At 38.0% G+C, this 19081-nt stretch overlaps 1 protein-coding gene and 1 long non-coding RNA gene across 2 annotated transcripts in view; one reads left to right on the top strand and one right to left on the bottom strand.

Annotated features, from left to right (window-relative positions):
- LOC131537847 (uncharacterized) overlaps nt 1-10940 on the top strand; it is a 24921-nt gene extending 13981 nt beyond the window's left edge. The window contains exons 2-3 of the long non-coding RNA XR_009270407.1: nt 7150-7303; nt 10801-10940. This is a non-coding gene — a long non-coding RNA (uncharacterized LOC131537847). The remainder of the gene's footprint in view (nt 1-7149; nt 7304-10800) is intronic.
- LOC131537846 (ral guanine nucleotide dissociation stimulator-like 1) overlaps nt 5171-19081 on the bottom strand; it is a 25091-nt gene continuing 11180 nt past the window's right edge. The window contains exons 11-17 of the mRNA XM_058771524.1: nt 13174-13206; nt 12688-12809; nt 12264-12356; nt 12035-12158; nt 10767-11057; nt 7077-7191; nt 5171-6905 (exon numbers count right to left, since the gene is read on the bottom strand). Of these exons, the coding sequence (XP_058627507.1) occupies nt 6760-6905; nt 7077-7191; nt 10767-11057; nt 12035-12158; nt 12264-12356; nt 12688-12809; nt 13174-13206 (924 nt within the window). The 3' untranslated portion in view covers nt 5171-6759. The remainder of the gene's footprint in view (nt 6906-7076; nt 7192-10766; nt 11058-12034; nt 12159-12263; nt 12357-12687; nt 12810-13173; nt 13207-19081) is intronic.

Here is a 19081-nt window from a genome sequence, read left to right on the forward strand (position 1 = left end):
TGTAGGTCAACAGTTAAATTTTACTCATTACTGTAATGGGACACATTGAGAAAATGTTTACATGTGGATTAGGCTTGCATATGCTTCAAAAATTATAAGATTTTTTTTTAGGCCTTCCGACTGTGATACTGTCAGCATAAGATTGTGATACACGTGCATAGATTTTGTGTGCGTCTGTTGAACAAGGTTGTGCTTGCATGGGACTTATTTTCATGAGACTCACCCCTGTGATTCAGCTCTTTCTCTTGAACACATTCTGGTTGACTCTCATTGCATCTGTTTTGTGTCTGTGTGTGAGTTCCTGTTAAATGAAGTTGGACAAAAGTATGTAATGATAAATGTGGGTGTATTTATACATAACAGCTTTAGTTAATGTGTGTCTGACTCTGTGTTTGCACGTACACAACCTTTATTAACACATCCATGCATCCACGTGCTTGTGTCTGCGCGTGCTTCCTTTTGAGAAGGCAATTTGTCTCTCAAAATAGAAAGTATGTGTCAGGTAAGAAAAACAAACATCGATTACAGGAATAGAGGATTCACTACGAGTTTATTGACTTCATATGAAGTTGGAAGGTCTGTAAAACGATAAGGTCAATATGAAAAGACTTTTATCACTATTTATCTTGTAATGTTTTGGTGTTTTATATGCCTGTTTTCTTAAGGCTTTTAAAGTAAAGTTTCCAGTAAAGAGCCAACAAAATCAAATATGGATTATAATAAAATGAAATTCTGATTGTGTGCAAATGATAATTATGGAAAAATAAGAAATAAATATCAGTTAAAAGTGATTTTGAATGGTCACAGATACCACATAGGAGCAGATGTCCTTCACTTAATATTTAGATTAAAGTTCAACCAGTATGACTTTTTGGTTCCTGAATGATTACTTTGGCCCTCCCAAAATCCACAATGCACTACTGTTTAAAAGTATGTGGTCAGTAAGATTTTATTTTAAAGAAATGAATACTTCCATTTAGAAAGAATGCATTAAATTGATTAAAAGTGACAGTAAAGGCAATTATAATATTAAAAGATTTCAATACAAAAGAATTGCTATTCTTATGAACTTCCTGAAAAACAATGGATTCCACAAAAATATGAAGCAGCACAGCTGTTTTCAACACTGATAATCAGAAATGTTTCTTGAGCAGTAAATCAGCATATTATAATGATTTCTGAAGGATCATGTGACACTGAAGACTGGAGTAATGATGCTGAAAATTCCGCTTTACAATCACAGGAATAAATTCCATCTTAAAATATATTAAAATCAAAAATAGTTTTTTAAACTTACAATAATATTTCACAATATTACTGATTTTACTGTATTTTTTGATCAAATAAATGCAGCCTTGGTGAGCAGAAGCAGGTTCTTTCAAAAATATTAAACTGTTACATCCTTGGATTATTTACTTGTTTTGTTAAACCTAAAGTTTAGATCGGATTACATTTCAAGTCAAAATAATCTGTTCAGATTGTGACTTCCCAAATACACTGACAGTGAACAATGTGGCACAATAAAACCAGAACATGGTAATCAAAGAAACACTAAAGCTCAATTTCATCATTCTAGTTTTGTCACGTCGCTCACTTTCAGTGTAGACAGTAAAGCTGTCAGGCCGCTGGGTTCGATTAATCATGGGGTGCTCCGTATCCCCGTCCACTCCCACGCTGCGGCCCACTCGAGGCCGGGCACGTTGCACTGACTCAGGACCTGCTCTTGTCTTGTCTGACGTAGGGCCTGGACTGAAAACCCCACAGACCTGCCAGAAAGTGAGTCAGTCTTTTCCACCCAGACTGAACATGCTGGAATGCAGTGCTCTTCTCTCTCTCTTTGTCTCAGACTTTCACATTCTTTCTTTCTTTATTCCATTTGAAAATGTTCACCTTACCTCTGCTATGAATTTAAAGGGATACTCCACCCCAAAATGAAAATTTTGTCATTAATCACTTACCCCCATGTCATTCCAAACCTGTAAAAGCTTCGTTCGTCTTCGAAACACAATTTAAGATATTTTGGATGAAAACCGGGAGGCTTGTGACTTGAGAATACTTTTTGTACGCAAAGAAAACAAAAATAATGACTTTATTCAACAATTCGTCTGTATCCGCTACAATATCCGCTGCACGCAAGCAGCGTACGCCATTCTGTGTCAGCCTTGACACAGTGTTATTTACTTTGCAGTCAATGGGACAGTCACAAGCCTCCCGGTTTTCATCCAAAATATCTTAAATTGTGTTCTGAAGATGAAAGAAGCTTTTACAGGTTTGGAACGACATGGGGGTAAATTTTCATTTTGGGGTGGAGTAACCCTTTAATAACTTCCCCAACATGCACCAACGGTATTGAGGATAAGATATTATTTCAGTACTAAGCAGTAAATATCCACATGTGAAAAATTTAAGATAAAGAAAAAAAAGAGTAAGAAGATGAGGAGAAACCAAGATTACAAAATTGAATTTCACCCAACTTGTAACTACATAATGTTGAAATGTTCTCAAAAGTCGTTGTTTTTGCCATCTAGTGGCCAAAATACGTTACTTCATTTTTTTTACTCCAGCCTGCTTTGACCGAAACTTCACTCATATAGAGGAAACCTGTCCTGGGATGCCCCTGGGATGTCTCCCTCATCGACCACACCTGATTCAACTCATCAGCTCATCAGTAGAGTCTGCAAGACTTGAATTCTGTGTGTTCAATGAGGGAGACATACATTGTGTAGTGGTGGGGGCCCCCAGGACAGATTTGAGAAGCACTGCTTTAGAGCTCCTTTGGATTTATACAATGCAACCATAAAGTAAATATTTTGGGTTAATGTATTTTGACCATTGCACGACTTTTCTATTTCCTTTCTACTTCAAATAAATAAATACTTGGAACTGAACTGACCGTTATTACTGATACTGACAGAGCCAGTACATTGTCTCAAAGACAGTCACTTGACGCCACCAACTGGCGTAATGATGTTACTGCAGAAAGAGTCACTGCAAATATGCATGACATTTCTAGTCAAAAGAAACACTTCAGAACTGAGTATAGAATATTATTTTGAGTACAGAAATCTCTATTCACATTTCTGAAATGCTTTAAGATTTCTAAGCTTTTCATAACTGTGAGAATTCTGCTGATAATTAAGTTGGCTTGAGAAAGTTAAGTCCAACTTAAACTTAATATTATTATTCTTCTTCTGAAACTAAAATTTCCAACTCTAACTCCTCCTAGAGATTTAACTCTACAAACTCAGATCTATCTATCTATCTATCTATCTATCTATCTTCATAGCAACACTCAAGCAACCATCCAAACCAACCAAGCAACCACCCTGGGTGCCCTAGCAACCGCATAGCAACTCCCTAGCAACCATCCCAGGTAGCCTAGCAACTGCAAAGCAACACATTAGCAACCACCCCGAGTACCATAGCAACCGCATAGCAACTCCCTAGAAACCATCCCGGGTAGCCTAGCAACCGCATAGTAACACCCTAGCAACCACATAGCAACACCTAAGCAACTACCCAGAGTACCCTATCAACCGTATAGTAACACCTTAGCAACCACCCGGACACCCTAGCAACACCTTAGCAACCACCCCAGTTAGCCTAGCAATCATCATAGCAACCACTCCAAGTACCATAGCAACTACCTAGAATACCCTAGCAACCATCTCTGACAGACTGTATTGCTTTCAAAACATTCAAACTTTAAAACTATTTTAAACTTCAAACTGTTTCAGACTGAAACTTAAAACTTGTTTAAACTTCTTAAACTTTTTCAAACTTTCAGGTCCAACTTAAAGTTTGTCTTAACAAATTGTTTTTATCTAGTTCCATTTAAAATTATGTTTTTCTTTTCTTTTTTATTTTACTACTACTACTAATAATAATAATAATAATAATAATGCATTTTGGTAGAATTTAGTGTTCAGGATTTGTCGAAACATTGAAATTTGGGCAGAACTAGATTACAAATGTCAAGTAGAGGCTATTAAATATTGAAATCCTAAATATCATTCCTTTTTTTTAAGACTACGTGATTACATGCAGACGACACTGAAAATATCAAACACGCTGTGCATCCATCTCACTCACCTCCACCACTGACTTTACTTGACCTGACAGCATTAGAGCAAATAAATCGTTTCACTCTTCATTAATAAACAGCTAAATTTGTAACCAATCACTATTTCTTTTACTACTTAGATCAATGTTTGGCACTTTAACCATGAAAAGCATAACGTCCGTCCTAGCTGTGTCCATCATTCACTTTTTTAGCCACAACTGGCCACAACTTAAATTTTAAAAAATCACAGTCACCGAAAAGTCACTTTCATCTACGATAACATCATAAAATATAGGCCTTAGTGGCCATTAACATACAAATATACTTTTTGGATCTAGTAGGGGCTAACTGACAGAAATTTCACACTTTAATTTGGGATGTGAATTATGGATAAAGGTTAGTCTTGGAATGAAGAGTTAAAACGAGGTATACCGGGAGGTTATGCCTATAGATAATTTTATGTAAACGGGCCATAATTCAATAACAAGCAGAGAGCAGCCGTGTCTGAATCAGTGAAAGTGTGCTGGACTGTCTAGGAACCCAGACACATAAATCCTTTGCTTTTGGCTCAGTATTGCACATTAGTTAATCTTGGTTTCCACTTATAGACCAAAGCTTGTTCCATTTCCACAGAATCAGAATCAACATGAATCTTTTAGTTCAGATTTCTTTATTAATTTCTCCACATATGATCTGCTGAAATCACTGATATCTCCATGCTGTGGTCAGGTCTCCAAAATGCACAACTGGATATACAACTGCTTTAAGATTTGCTCATCATGGTTCAGTATTGTTTAGGTGCCTAACACATTATGCAATTGTGACTTTGGATGCATCTTGCTATAGTGACAGAGACTGTTTAGCATAATCAGCCGTGGAAAGAATTTTCTACTTGCTCATTTCAGTGCTGTGATTGCCTCTTTTTACATCACAGCAAATCCACATAAATCTGCGCACAGCCATCTTTCATCTCAGCTCAGCGTGTAGATTGTTTATTGCAGTATGTGGATGGGCGACCGTTTCATTTCTGTGCTTTACATTGAGAGATGACAGAATATCAAAAGAAAGTGATGCAATGTTTTTTTCAGACACAAATCCTTCAGTGAAATGTTGCAGGGTTCAGAATACACTCAGTGCAAAATAAAATAAAAATAAAAAAATCAATGCAAACTATTAAACAACTATCATCTCATATTGTACATAGTATTATATCTAAAATTTTCATCATTAACTAATATAAATATTGTTTTACTAATATATCTACATTAAAATGTATTTGAGCGATAATATAATTTATCTTCTTAATTTTACTCTGCAAGAGCTTGTACAAGTCCGTGGAAGCACAGACTAATTGTGTAGGGTCAAGTTGCTTGAATTTGATGCTGATGGAGGAGGATATAAAACATGGTTTTACATGGTTTAAAATATCCACTTAATGTTCAGTAATGCTGCCACACTACCTCATTCAATAATAAATGATAATATTTTTAAAAATGGATTCATCAAATGGCATGTAATTGAAATCGCACGTGACAGTGGATGTGAAAGTGTGTCTCTGGAATGCCACTGCACCTGTTGAAGCGGCTCGTCTTCTCACACACATACCATCATCATGCTGTAATCAGGAACACTGTGAACTGATCATCTGTTATCCACAGGCAGTCTGTATAGACACTGACCTATATAAAAGTCTCATCCCAGGCCTCTAGGTGTATGATTGTGTTTCTATTCAAAGTTAGCGCATTATCGTACAGTGTATCTTATGCCGTCTCATTATGAGTGTCAGAGAATGAGAGCTGAAGGTCATTGAGAAACTTTGCTTCATCCCATTATCACTGCACTGAATGTGAGGAATTCAAGAAGGTGCAGTCTTTGTTATCTTTCTCTTGTCACTTAAAACAATTTAAAGCGTCTGGGTTATGAGTTCATGAAACTGAACCCGTGATATTTGTCTTTCCACTGAAGAGTCCTACATCAACATCATTGATGCTATTTACTTACTTCATGTTCCTAGTTTTATCATGCATGGTTCGTTAGTGCGTTATTCCAAGGAAACACACTATTCATCAAAATGTAAATGTCACCAAGCCCTGATATTTCAACCTTTCACAATCGAATTAAATGCATAATTATAGTAATACTTCACCCCAAAAAAAAAAAATGCTAAAATGTTTCTCATCCTCAAGCCATCAAAGATGTAGATGAGTTTGTTTCTTCATCAGAACAGATTTGGATAAATGTAGCATTACATCACTTGCTCACCAGTGTATCCTCTGCAGTGAATGGGTGCCGTCAGAATGAGAGTCCAAACAACTGATAAAAACATTGGTGAACAAGTGATGTGATGCTAAATTTCTCCAAATGTTCTGATGAAGAGACAACTCATTTACTTCTTTGATGACCTGAGAAAATGTTCATTTTTGGTTGAACTATTCCTTTGAAGCTCATTAATTGAGTATCCTGTTTCACCCAGAAATTCATCACATAAGTGAAGTAAAATAGCTTGAGAATGCCATTGAAGCCGTCATCAAATCCCAAGGTGAAATGTGGGTCAGAAATAGTTGTTGTTTTTTTTCTTTAAATGACTTGTTTTCGATCTCAGACATCTCCATTTGTGCCTGAATGACATGTCTTGACAGTTTTCAAAAACTGTTGCATTAAATATGAGTCCTCCAGAATCAAAGCTGAATTTGCTGTTATTTTGTGGCTCGTCCTGACGACAGTGAAACAGAGCGTATGAGTTGTTTCCGCTGGCCTTTTGGGCATCGACGTAGAACAAAGTCATAGTTGGCTGATGTAGACATGGCATAATATACGTTGGCCTTTTTTGGAATATGCAACTCTACAACAAAAATATACATAAGAATTATAAACATTGCATATGTGCATCATTTTTAAAAAACAGCATAAGATTAACCTTACATTCATACATTTAATTTAAACACATACTGTGGGTTTCAGAACTTCCTCTAATTTAATAATGACTCATTTTATTCATTTAAATCAGTTTTACCTCTGCCTTGGGCCAGAACTTGTACGAGGGTGAAGTCCTGCTCACTAACATCCTCCATGTTGTGTTTTTGCAGAGCTCTCTGGATCACCTGGGCCGTCTTATCCTGACTGGTCAACTGCGCAAGAAATCATGAAAAAAAGACATAAAAGCCAGTTGAGAAAGAACAGAAACCATCCATTTTTGCTAAATATTTACAGAAACGTAAAAGGAATATTCCACAATCCATAGTAGGTGATATTCAGCAGAAGAGGATATGAATGTTTACTCAAAGAACAGGTTTTGAATGATGTGGATTTATGCACAAATGACTCCTAGATCTTCACTGAATCGCATGAATAGTTGGATTTATATTTAACAAACAACAAGCTTTTTTTAACAGCCTGTTGATTATGCATTTGATGATGATGATGATGATGATTAAGTAGCAAATAAAGAAGGTGCTAAATTGCACCTATACATAGCATGAATGCATTTTCTTAGGCTACGTAATAAATACTAATTAAGCTGAGTATCTAAAAGAGAATTTCCTGTTTGGTTTTGGCAGAGCATTTGTGACGGTGTCAAAAGTAATCTCTGTGACAGTTTATTTCAATTAAGAAATAGCTGTTTTTCTTTTTTTCATAATAATGTCATAATTTAGTGGTGTTTTTTTTACATTTTTTATCTGAAATAACTTATTTTCACAAAACCAGGTCACAGAGTTTGAAACATATGATCAATCTTTTATACTTAGATACAGGGTGTGATTTGTGAAAAAAGCAGAGGGGGGATACTTTTGAAAACTTTTTTTCTCTCTCCATAGGTGGAAGGTAATAGCCTAAGTAACCTAATGTTAGTGTAATCTTAATAACGCACATCATAAACCCATCTTTTTAGGCAAGTAGTAGCCTATAAAATGGGTGTCATGTCATGAAATGTTTTTAAAACGACGAAAACTGTATTTAACGTGATCACAATCTATTAAAAATGTTGTAAATTAGGCCTATTAATTGTAATGATTTCATTTCCACGGTTATTCAACCAACGAATAAATTATAGGCCTATAGAGAAAGCGAGCAAAGAACACAGTATCAACGGAGCTTTATGAAACTCAGAATCAGTTAAACCACTGAGTCACAAAATGATTCACTAGCTGTGTCTCATTTAGAAGGCTGCGCCCTCTGGAGGTCGAATCCTCTGGAGGATGCGTATACCATAGACATATAAAATAGGTATTTATTATGTCTATGGCGTATACGAAGTGTCCTCAACCTAGAATTAAACAAGACGGCCTTCGTAGGACGGGCGGAAAAGGAAACAGGAAGTATCACGTTGCTATGCCAACACAATTAGAGCAGCGTTGCGCTCTCACACTACTTAAATGAATGAAAAGTATTTACTTGTTTTAATTTGTTCAATGTTTGAGGAGCTGCAGTGTACGTACAACAGACATCTGTTAGAGAAAAAAAGGAGGAGGATATTAAGAACAAAGTTTATCCGTTTTTACCGGAGGCAATTTAAGGTCAATTGTAAACACCACATCTGCGCTTGCATCTGCCGACATTTTTCAGATTAACGACGGTTGTTTATGGTGACGCAAAGAATTGTGGGTTATCTGTAGCAGTGACGGATACACCTGATGCATCCTCTGAATTCCTGTGAAAGAAGGTTGCATTCGGAGTGTCCTACTTGCTTTTCTGAGACAGGCTCCAATCGCAAGTAGTCGGATATCAGAGACGCAAGAATTAATTTTTATTATTTTTATTATATAACTTCATTAATTAATTCAATTATCAATTTCATTAATTGTGTATGTATATACATATACTATTAAAATTATATGTCAAACCAAAATGATGCTAGAGATGCAAGAATACATTATCATTATTAATATTATTATTTTTAAAATTTGTGTGTGTATTCAATTATTCAGTTAATAAATAATTAAATTCAATTAATTCCATTAAATGATTGTTTACACATATACATATATATGTACAGTACAGATAATTAAATAATTGTATAAATATATACAGTGGTGAAAAAACGTATTTGATCCCCTGCTGATTTTGTACGTTTGCCCACTGACAAAGAAATGATCAGTATATAATTTTAATGGTAGGTTTATTTAAACAGTGAGAGACAGAATAACAATAAAACATCCAGAAAAACGCATTTCAAAAGAGTTATAAATTGATTTGCAATTTAATGAGTCAAATAAGTATTTGACCCCTTCGCAAAACATGACTTAGTACTTCGTGGCAAAACCCTTGTTGGCAATCACAGAGGCCAGATGTTTCTTGTAGTTGGCCACCAGGTTTGCACACATCTCAGGAGGGATTTTGTCCCACTCCTCTTTGCAGATCCTCTCCAAGTCAATAAGGTTTTGAGGCTGACGTTTGGCAACTCGAACCTTCAGCTCCCTCCACAGATTTTCTATGAGAGACTGGCTAGGCCACTCCAGGACCTTAATGTGCTTCTTCTTGAGCCACTCCTTTGTTGCCTTGGCCGTGTGTTTTGGGTCATTGTCATGCTGGAATACCCATCCACGACCCATTTTCAATGCCCTGGCTGGCTTCAATGCCCTGACGGTACACGGCCCCGTCCATCATCCCTTTGACGTGGTGCAGTTGTCCTGTCCCCTTAGCAGAAAACACCCCCAAAGCATAATGTTTCCACCTCCATGTTTGACGGTGGGGATGGTGTTCTTGGGGTCATAGGCAGCATTCCTCCTCCTCCTCCAAACACGGCGAGTTGAGTTGATGCCAAAGAGCTGGATTTTGGTCTCATCTGACCACAACACTTTCACCCAGTTCTCCTCTGAATCATTGGCAAACTTCAGACGGGCTGTACATGTGCTTTCTTGAGCAGGGGACCTTGCGGGTGCTGCAGGATTTCAGTCCTTCACAGCGTAGTGTGTTACCAATTGTTTTCTTGGTGACTATGGTCCCAGCTGCCTTGAGATCATTGACAAGATCCTCCCGTGTAGTTCTGGGCTGATTCTTCACCGTTTTCGTGATCACTGAAGCTCCACGAGGTGAGATCTTGCATGGAGCCCCAGTCCGAGGGAGATTGACAGTTATTTTGTGTTTCTTTCATTTGTGAATAATCGCACTAACTGTTGTCACCTTCTCACCAAGCTGCTTGGCGATGGTCTTGTAGCCCATTCCAGCCTTGTGTAGGTCTACAATCTTGTCCCTGACATCCCTGGACAGCTCTTTGGTCTTGGCCGTGGTGGAGAGTTTGGAATCTGATTGATTGATTGTTTCTGTGGACAGGTGTCTTTTATACAGGTAACAAACTGAGATTACTCCCTTTAAGAGAGTGCTCCTAATCTCAGCTCCTTACCTGTATAAAAGACACCTGAGAGCCAGAAATCTTGCTGATTGATAGGGGATCAAATACTTATTTGACTCATTAAAATGCAAATCAATTTATAACTTTTTTTTAAATGCGTTTTTCTGGATTTTTTTTTTGTTATTCTGTCACTCACTGTTCAAATAAACCTACCGTTACAACTATAGACTGATCATTTCTTTGTCAGTGGGCAAACGTACAAAATCCGCAGGGGATCAAATATTTTTTCCCCCACTGTATAATATAGATGCTGTACAATTTGTATTATTACATGTATTGTACAATATCTATAGTTACCACTTATTAAATGAGAAAGGCTGTCCTAAAAAAACACTGTTCCTGTCCCGTACTCACCAGTATGCTCTTGTACATGTTGCCATTGTTGCAGAACTCCACGCTGACCCTGATGATGCATGAGTCGTCCACCTGTCTGTTGTAGAACGGCAGGGAGGTCATGGAGACAGAGCGCTTGTGGGAGGAGACCAGGTGAGGGTCAGCTGATGCAGAAAAAGAAGAGGAGGAGGAGGAAGATGGACTCAGGTTGAGGTCCTGCTGAGAGCTGGAGGATGAACTAGACACGGTGGAGGAATCAGGAGAGGAAGACGAGGGAAAAGCCTCAGTGTTCTGACCACAGCTGGAAAGAGACTAGAGATGAGAGGAGACATTTTAGAGACATTTTTAACAACATACCATTTCACCAAGCAACAGTTCAGGACTGGTACAAATAGATTTGGATGGTTAGATGCAAACAAAATACCAGGAGACAGGGATAATGTAAGGAGTCGAATGGTCAATATAATTACTGAATGATAAATCACATCAGTTTTGTTGATTTGAGCTTAAATTGTTTTATTATGTGAGAAAAATGATAGCAAATGAAAATAGCTACATAGAAAATAGGATGCTGCTGGATACACCAAGGTTAGGGGTTCAATTCATGTTAAAATGTAGCTTCATAAAATCAAATGATTGAATGTAATATTGAGCAAACACCATTTTATTAAAACTTTTCAAAACTGAACAGCAGCTTCAAACGATGGAAGCGATTAGGACAAAAATTTCCAAGAATTTGAAGCATTCGAGTGCTGACGTCTGTCTGTCCCTGAATATGGTGCAGAGGGCATGACTCCTGACACAAAGCAAGCTTTTGCTGTGCTTGAGTCATGACAGTGACGTAAACATGAGTGGTGGGATATTAAAAACAAGGACAGAAGCTTTTGTAAGGATGTCAAAGTGAACAGTGATAATATTTCAATGACTTTAAAAACATAAGGTCACCTAGGCATTTGCTTATTCCACAATATTACAATTACTGTATTTTTGAACATTATCAGAACTGAAAAGAACTCTATTTGAATATATTTTAAAATGTAATTTATTCCTGTGATCAAAGCTGAATTTTCAGCATCATTACTCCTTTCTTCAGTGTTGCATGATCCTTCAGAAATCATCCTAATATGCTGATTTGCTGCTCAAGAAACATTAATTCATATCTAAATATGAAAGGAGGTATATTAAAATAATTGTAATGATAGTTTTTATTAGGGATAAAAAAGTCCCTACTGATGTCTAAATACACTAAATGAATAAATGTAAATGTGTATGTGTTCACACACAAGTACCGGTGATATAAAAGACGCTGATTGAGAAGCGGATATTTCCTCAATTTCAGAGCTGCTGGATCCTGACGAGGACACGCTGATTTGGTCTGCATTCTTTTTGGACCCCTCGTTCCCTGACAAGAGCCTGCAAACAGATTTCTCCTATATTATGCTAATAAAAGCTTGCAGCTGACAGGACAGTTGCAGCAAACTTGAGTTAAAATGGTGTTTAAGCTGAACTTATACTCACGATGAGAGCTTTTTGGTGAGAGTTCGGTGACTCCAGCCACTGTTGGATGGAGATGTGTCATGAGGAGTCTCCAGGTGTCTGGAAAATTCATAGCTGAGGACAGGGACACATGAGCACAATTAAAATCTAGGAATAGGAGTAATGTCATGCCAGATTTTGGGGGGAATCTCTTTAAAGTTATAAAATTATTTGTAAAACTTCAGGCTGTAAAACACTTCAACTTCAGATTTCTATTCTTTTTATATTTTATTTTTATTTATTTATTTATTTATTTTTATATTTGAAATATTTTATATTTGTATTTTATTTTATATTTTATTTATTTTCATTTATTTTACAATTTCTAAGACTGTTTTGTTCTGTTATATATTTTGTGTTTGTTTATATTTATATTATTACAAATTATATATTTTTGTAGTCTCACCTCTCCTGGTCCGACAGCAGTTTCTGACTCTGTAGCCAGGCAGCAATCTGAGGATGATGAGATAAAACATACTGGGAACACAAGGCCTGCAGCTGACGGATCTGCCTTAAAATCTCATATTCCTGCAAAACAGTCGGAGTAATTCCCATGAAACAAAGTGGCAAAGCAGAAACATACAGAGCAAAAGATTAAAGGGGAATACAAGGAACAAAGCCATGACTGTTACGTAACACACCCTGCACAAATAATCAGTCATGAGATTAATATAAGTGTGCCTTCAGAAGAAGAGAGTGCTCTGTAAACATAAGGCTATCTCTGTGGCGCCAACGTCAAACTGCCACTTTACAGAGGACTGTATATTTGTTCAGAATAGGCTTTTTACGATCACACCAAATCTACAGCAACAACAACATTCTGGACAAAGACGGCTCACTTTGGGAACATTTAATTAGACAGTTAAAAAGATAAACAAAGAGAAGTACTCACCCGTCTCCTCTTTTCAAAATTGATGAGGCCACCCTGTTAGTAGTATTAACAGAAATAAATCAAAATGATACATAATGTCAATTCTGCAAGTGTAACCAAATGAAAAATGGATATAAATAGAACTATTTTACATTTTCAAAAGAAAATATGAATGTTGCAAACATCAAGGTGTTGCTAGGTGTCTGCTATCTTTTCCCTAGTTGCTATGCAGTTGCTAGGGTGTTCTGACTGGTTACTAGAGCGTTGCTAGGGTTTTGGGCATGATATTTAGGCACATTGTAATGCACCTACTATGTTCTGATTGGTTTTAGCATATTTTCTTCTACACTCTCAGAAATAAAGGTACAAAAGCTGTCACTGGGGCGGTACCTTTTCAAAAGGTACACTTTTGTACCTATTAAGTTCAAATATGTACACTTTAAGTACTAATATGTACCTTTAAGGTACCAAAATGGACCCTTTAGGTACAAACATGTACCTTTTGAAAAGTTACCGCCCCAGTGACAGCTTTTGTACCTTTATTTCTGAGAGTGTAGAGAAGTCTGACTGAGTGTTGCTAAGGTGTTGCTAGGGAGTTCTGGCTGGTCGCTAGAGCGTTGCTAGGGTGGTGGTGTGCATGATTTTTGAGCATATTGTAAAGCAGCTGGGGAGCTCTCTATCGGGCACTGGAATGTCAGGAGTATGTACAGAGCGGGGGCAGTCGCACAGATCGCCAGAGAGATGGATCAGTACAAGCTGGACCTGCTTGGGATCAGTGAGTGCAGATGGACAGGAGCAGGCAGACAGAAGTTGGCAACAGGACAAACAGTGCTATATGCAGGAGATGCGCTGCATGTAGGTGGAGTTGCCATACTAGTCAGTAAACAAGCAGAGAAGGCACTGATGGAGTGGACACCTGTCAGTAGTAAGATAATCACAGCAAGATTTTATTCTCGATTCAGGAGACTGACAGTAATCCACACAATGAGCGAGCTGATGAGGAAAAAGAACAGTTCTACGAGATGCTGCAGCAGACTGTAAACCAATGCAACAGGCAAGACATAATCATCGTGATGGGGGACTTGAATGCCAAGGTTGGTCAGGACAACAACGGACATGAAAGGATAATGGGCATTCGAGGGCTTGGAGCTAGAAATGACAATGGTGAGAGGTTGTGTGAATTCTGCGAGATCAATGGTCTCATCACAACTGGCACATTATTTGCGCACAAGGACATTCACAAAGCAACATGGGTATCAGCAGATGGAACGGTGAAGAACCAGATCGACCACCTTATGATCAGCGGGCAGTGGAGGTCCTCCGCCATGGACACCAGAGTGCAGAGAGGTGCTGATGTGAACAGTGACCATTATTTGGTGAAAACGAGAATCAGGCTGCGACTCAGCACAAATAGGAACCAGAAGAAAGTCAAACCAAGACTGGATGTTGAGCGACTGAAGGATGAGGAAACCAGGAAAAAATACACTGATGCAGTCAGAAGCAAGCTGACCAAAATAAAGGATGAGAGTGGTGACAGTGAGGATATAAATACAATGTGGGAACAGCAGAGGAAGGTCTATGTCGGTGCTGCAGAGGAAGTCCTTGGTTACAGGAAAGGGAAGAGTAAACCATGGATAAGTAAGGCAACATGGTAGTTTATTGATGAGAGAAAGGAGATAAAAGGAAAAATCCACAGCACAAAATCTGAAAGAATCAAGGACAGGCTCAAGGAAACATACAAGCAAAAGAACAAAGAAGTCAAGAAGAAGGTCAGGGAGGACAAAAGGAGATGGATGACAGAGAGGGCACAGAGAGCACAAAGCGCAGCAGAAAATGGCAGGCAAAAAGAGCTGTATGAAACAGTGAAACAACTGTCAGGTCAGTGTCACAAGAAGATGGCTGCAGTTAAGAGTAAAGATGGGAAACTGCTGAAGAGGAAAGAAGAACGATTGAGCAGGTGGAAAGAACACTTCCAGGAATTGCTAAATAGGGAACAGCCTCAATAACCACCACAAGATGAAGAGAATGAGAGGGAAGAAACCCTTACAAAACAGGAAATCAAGAAGGCAATCCAGAACTGGCAGGGCCCCAGGTATAGACCAAGTTACAGCAGAGATGATTAAGGCAGAACTGGATGGCTCTTGTAAAGAACTGAAACAAATTTTAGACCGTATCTGGCAGGAGGAAAGAGTACCGGAACAATGGAAACAGGGACTGATCTTCAAGATCCCAAAGAAAGGAAACCTACAAGACTGCAGGAATTGGAGAGGGGTGACCCTCTTGCCAATAGCCAGCAAAGTGCTTGGGAAGATTTTGATCGGAAGAATTCAGGATGGAGTTGATGGATGCCTCCGGAAAGAGCAAGCTGGATTTCGGACAAGAAGGAGCAATGTTGATCAGATCTTCATCTTGCGAAACATCCTGCAACAGGCCAACGAGTGGAACGCCACAATGTACGTTCACTTTGTGGACTTTGAAAAGGCGTTTGATCTCATTGACAGAAGAAGCATGTGGGTAATTATGAAGAAATATGGCATACCAATTCTTCGCTATCGTCAAAGCACTATATGAAGACTTTCAGTGTGCAGTGATAGATGAAGGGGAGACAACTGAATGGTTTCCAGTGGTCACTGGAGTCAAGCAAGGCTGCTGCATTTCAGGATTCCTGTTCATTATGATCATTGACTGGGTCATGAGGCAGACACTAGAGAACAAGACGACAGGCATAAGATGGAACTTCACCACAGTACTTGAGGACCTAGACTTTGCCGATGATATAGCCCTACTATCATCAACATTTGACCAGCTGCAGACAAAGACCACAAGATTGGAAAAAAATGTAGAAAGGGTAGGACTCAAACTGAACGCCCAGAAGTGCAAGGTGATGAATTTGAACAGCAAGGAGGAAGATGCACTGCACTCAAGACTTTGGTGCTATCTACACTACTATATGGGTGTGAAACTTGGAAGCTGATCAAAGGGGAGGAGGAAAAACTGGATACTCTCCAGAACAAGTGCCTCAGAAAAATCCTCAGGATTCGCTGGCAACAACATGTCACCCACGAGAGGGTACTGGAATTGGCAGAGACTGAGAGACTCCGAGATGAAGTGAGGAGGAGAAGATGGACCCGGATTGGTCATGTGCTGAGGAAACATCCAACTAGTGACTGTGCTGTTGCCTTGGGTTGGAGGCCAGAAGGGAGGAGAAGAAAAGGATGGCCAAAAACAACATGGCGTAGAACTGTTGAAAAGGAAAGAGATGGAGAGGGGTGGCCTTCGTGGGAGAGAGCCAGACAAGCAGCTAAAGATAGGAAGCAGTGGAAATAAAATGTCCAGGACTTATGCGCCTCCTGGCGCGGAGAAGATTAAGGTAAAGTTAAGGTTGTAAAGCAGCTACTATGATGTTCGGAGTGGCTTTTAGCACATTTTCTTCTAGAGTAGTCTGAGTGATGCTAGGGTGTTGCTAAGATGTTGCTAGGGAGTTCTGGCTGGTCACTAGAGCATTGCTAGGGTGGTGTGCGTGACTTTTGAGCATATTGTAATGCAGCTACTATGATGTTCTAAGTGGCTTTAACACATTTTCTTCTAGAGTAGTCTGAGTGTTGCTAGGGCATTGCTAAGGTGTTGCTAGGGTGATCTAAATGGTCACTAGGATGTTTATAAGTGGTTGCAAGATAGTTGCTAGGGTGTTCCATGTGTTTTTAACACATAATAATTTGACTGTTTGGGTGTTCTGAGTGTTTTTAGCACATTCTCTGCTAGGGGAGTAGTATTGGGAAGCCACTGTCTGTCAACGATTTTGATTGATGACCGTCAGCTGTTGACCTTTGACCTTAGGGATTAACTTTATGACCTTTTAATGATCGCAGCTGTGTTATGACGTGTTATGACAGGTGTTATGACACATGTTTGTAATATATCATGTTTATGTATCCTCATTCCTGAAATAAGAGAGCGGTTACATTGTTTGTTAATGCGCGGCAGCTGACTTTAACAAATTTAGAAGCGAGGATTTCAGTATTAGGTATTTGTTATACTGCTACATATTTCTGTTGTGCAAACATGTTTCCTGTATAAACGACTATGTCTATAGCCTTTTCAAAGGCATGTAGTGTAATGTTATGTTTCTTAATTGTGATCACATTACCTACGCTTTAATGTCGAGCGGAAATGTTGAAACGAGTATGACGAATAAAATGTGCACATCTGAGCAAGAGGTCTAAATCTAGTGCCATAAGGAAAAAGTAATTTAAAACAACGCTTATAAAAATATACCCAAATGATCACGAGTGGATTTTTCTGTATTCATATGATATTTACTTGTGAGTTACATGGAGAGCACTAAAAAAATGCCTTGATATTTTGTGTCTGTAGCCTTTTCAAGACGTCAAACTTTACTGAATGTGTAGCTTTGAGCACAATGGTAAGATATGTCAATTCAGTTGTAAGTGTAAAACAGCACGCCATAATTTTTGTGTCGATACTTAATGGGGTCTCACATCAAATAGATGAATAATCGTCCTAAAAAGAAATAACGACTTAGTCAAACACTCTCGAGAAATTTTCATTTATTTATATAAACAGTGAATGCTGATGGCTCTCAGAGAGAGAGAGAAGGCCTCGCCTGCAGTCATAGTAGTGACATAAACGGTCCAACAAACAAAATGTGTACAGTATCATCCGTAATCCTGATCATTTGACTAAGTAAAACGCCGGTCATAATAGATCGAGAGGGGGGTTTCTGTATTCTGAATGCATTGTGGCGCTTTTATTAAATGGTGCTAACTAGGCCTCTTGAATTTACAATTGTGCATGGGGGTCTGTAAAGGGGAAAAGCATGGACGATAAGGTTATTCTACACCTATTCTATATGCGAATAAAATAATAATAATAATAATAACCTAAGAAAATGTTAATAAACAGCTGAAACAACTGATACAACTCTTTAATTTCATGTTGGATACTGAAAAAATCCACATTCTGATGCATCTAAAGCATCAGACAAGCCTTTAAAAAAAAAAGGCATGAACCCATGGTACTCGTGCAAAATATTAAAAATATGTTGAATGAATGTGAAAAAATATGTTGAATGAATGTGAAAAATATGTTTTCTTTGTTCGGTTAAGAAGCTGCATCTGTAGCCCCCTGTATTGGAACTTAGAAAATAAGAGCTATTCCGCTTGGATGTGAAACGCCTCAGGGGCAAATTACTTGAAACGTAGGTTTGTAAAAAAGAAAAAACAAATCCGTCATCTGGTTTAGTTGTATTTTAAAACATCCCTTTCTTAAAAACATTGTGTAAAACTTATTTGGTACCACGATTATTGTTTCATCATGTATTGACCGCATATTTATTAGACTGATAAAAGTACTGTAGCATGAACCATTGTAGAAATAATACAAGTAAATCTTATAAATTAAAGAGAATCGGTTGATGACATTGTGTCAAAACACAACGGTTATGAAGATACATTTGTCAACCTTTTATTCAAATGTCCAAGCTACATTAAAAAGTATAAAATGGACAATATATGATTTTGGGGAGATGGAACACTTGAAAAAGTTGGAAAACTAGCTTTTAGCGCTCAGTGCATACCTAGACTGTTGACCTTTCTGAATGGTGTCAGTGTGTGTGTGTGCTGTGTCTGTACTTGTTTATATGATTTATCAAGACAATTGTATCATTATATGTGTTTTACAATGCTATAATTACATAAATGCAGTTTATGAGGATATTTCTTGAGTCATTATAATTAAAATATTTACAAACATACTAAACAATGTTTTATTTAAAATGGGGTCTTTGGGGAATTGGGTAAGTTTTGACATACCCTGACATTTGTGTTTTTCAGTATCTTAAAAATATAATAATGGCTAAAGTCTGATTATACTGTATTTGCCACAAACTGGGCTACAATAATATGTGAGC

This window comes from Onychostoma macrolepis, chromosome 03 (genome assembly GCF_012432095.1).
Source record: "Onychostoma macrolepis isolate SWU-2019 chromosome 03, ASM1243209v1, whole genome shotgun sequence".
NCBI classification, from domain to species: Eukaryota; Metazoa; Chordata; class Actinopteri; order Cypriniformes; family Cyprinidae; genus Onychostoma; species Onychostoma macrolepis.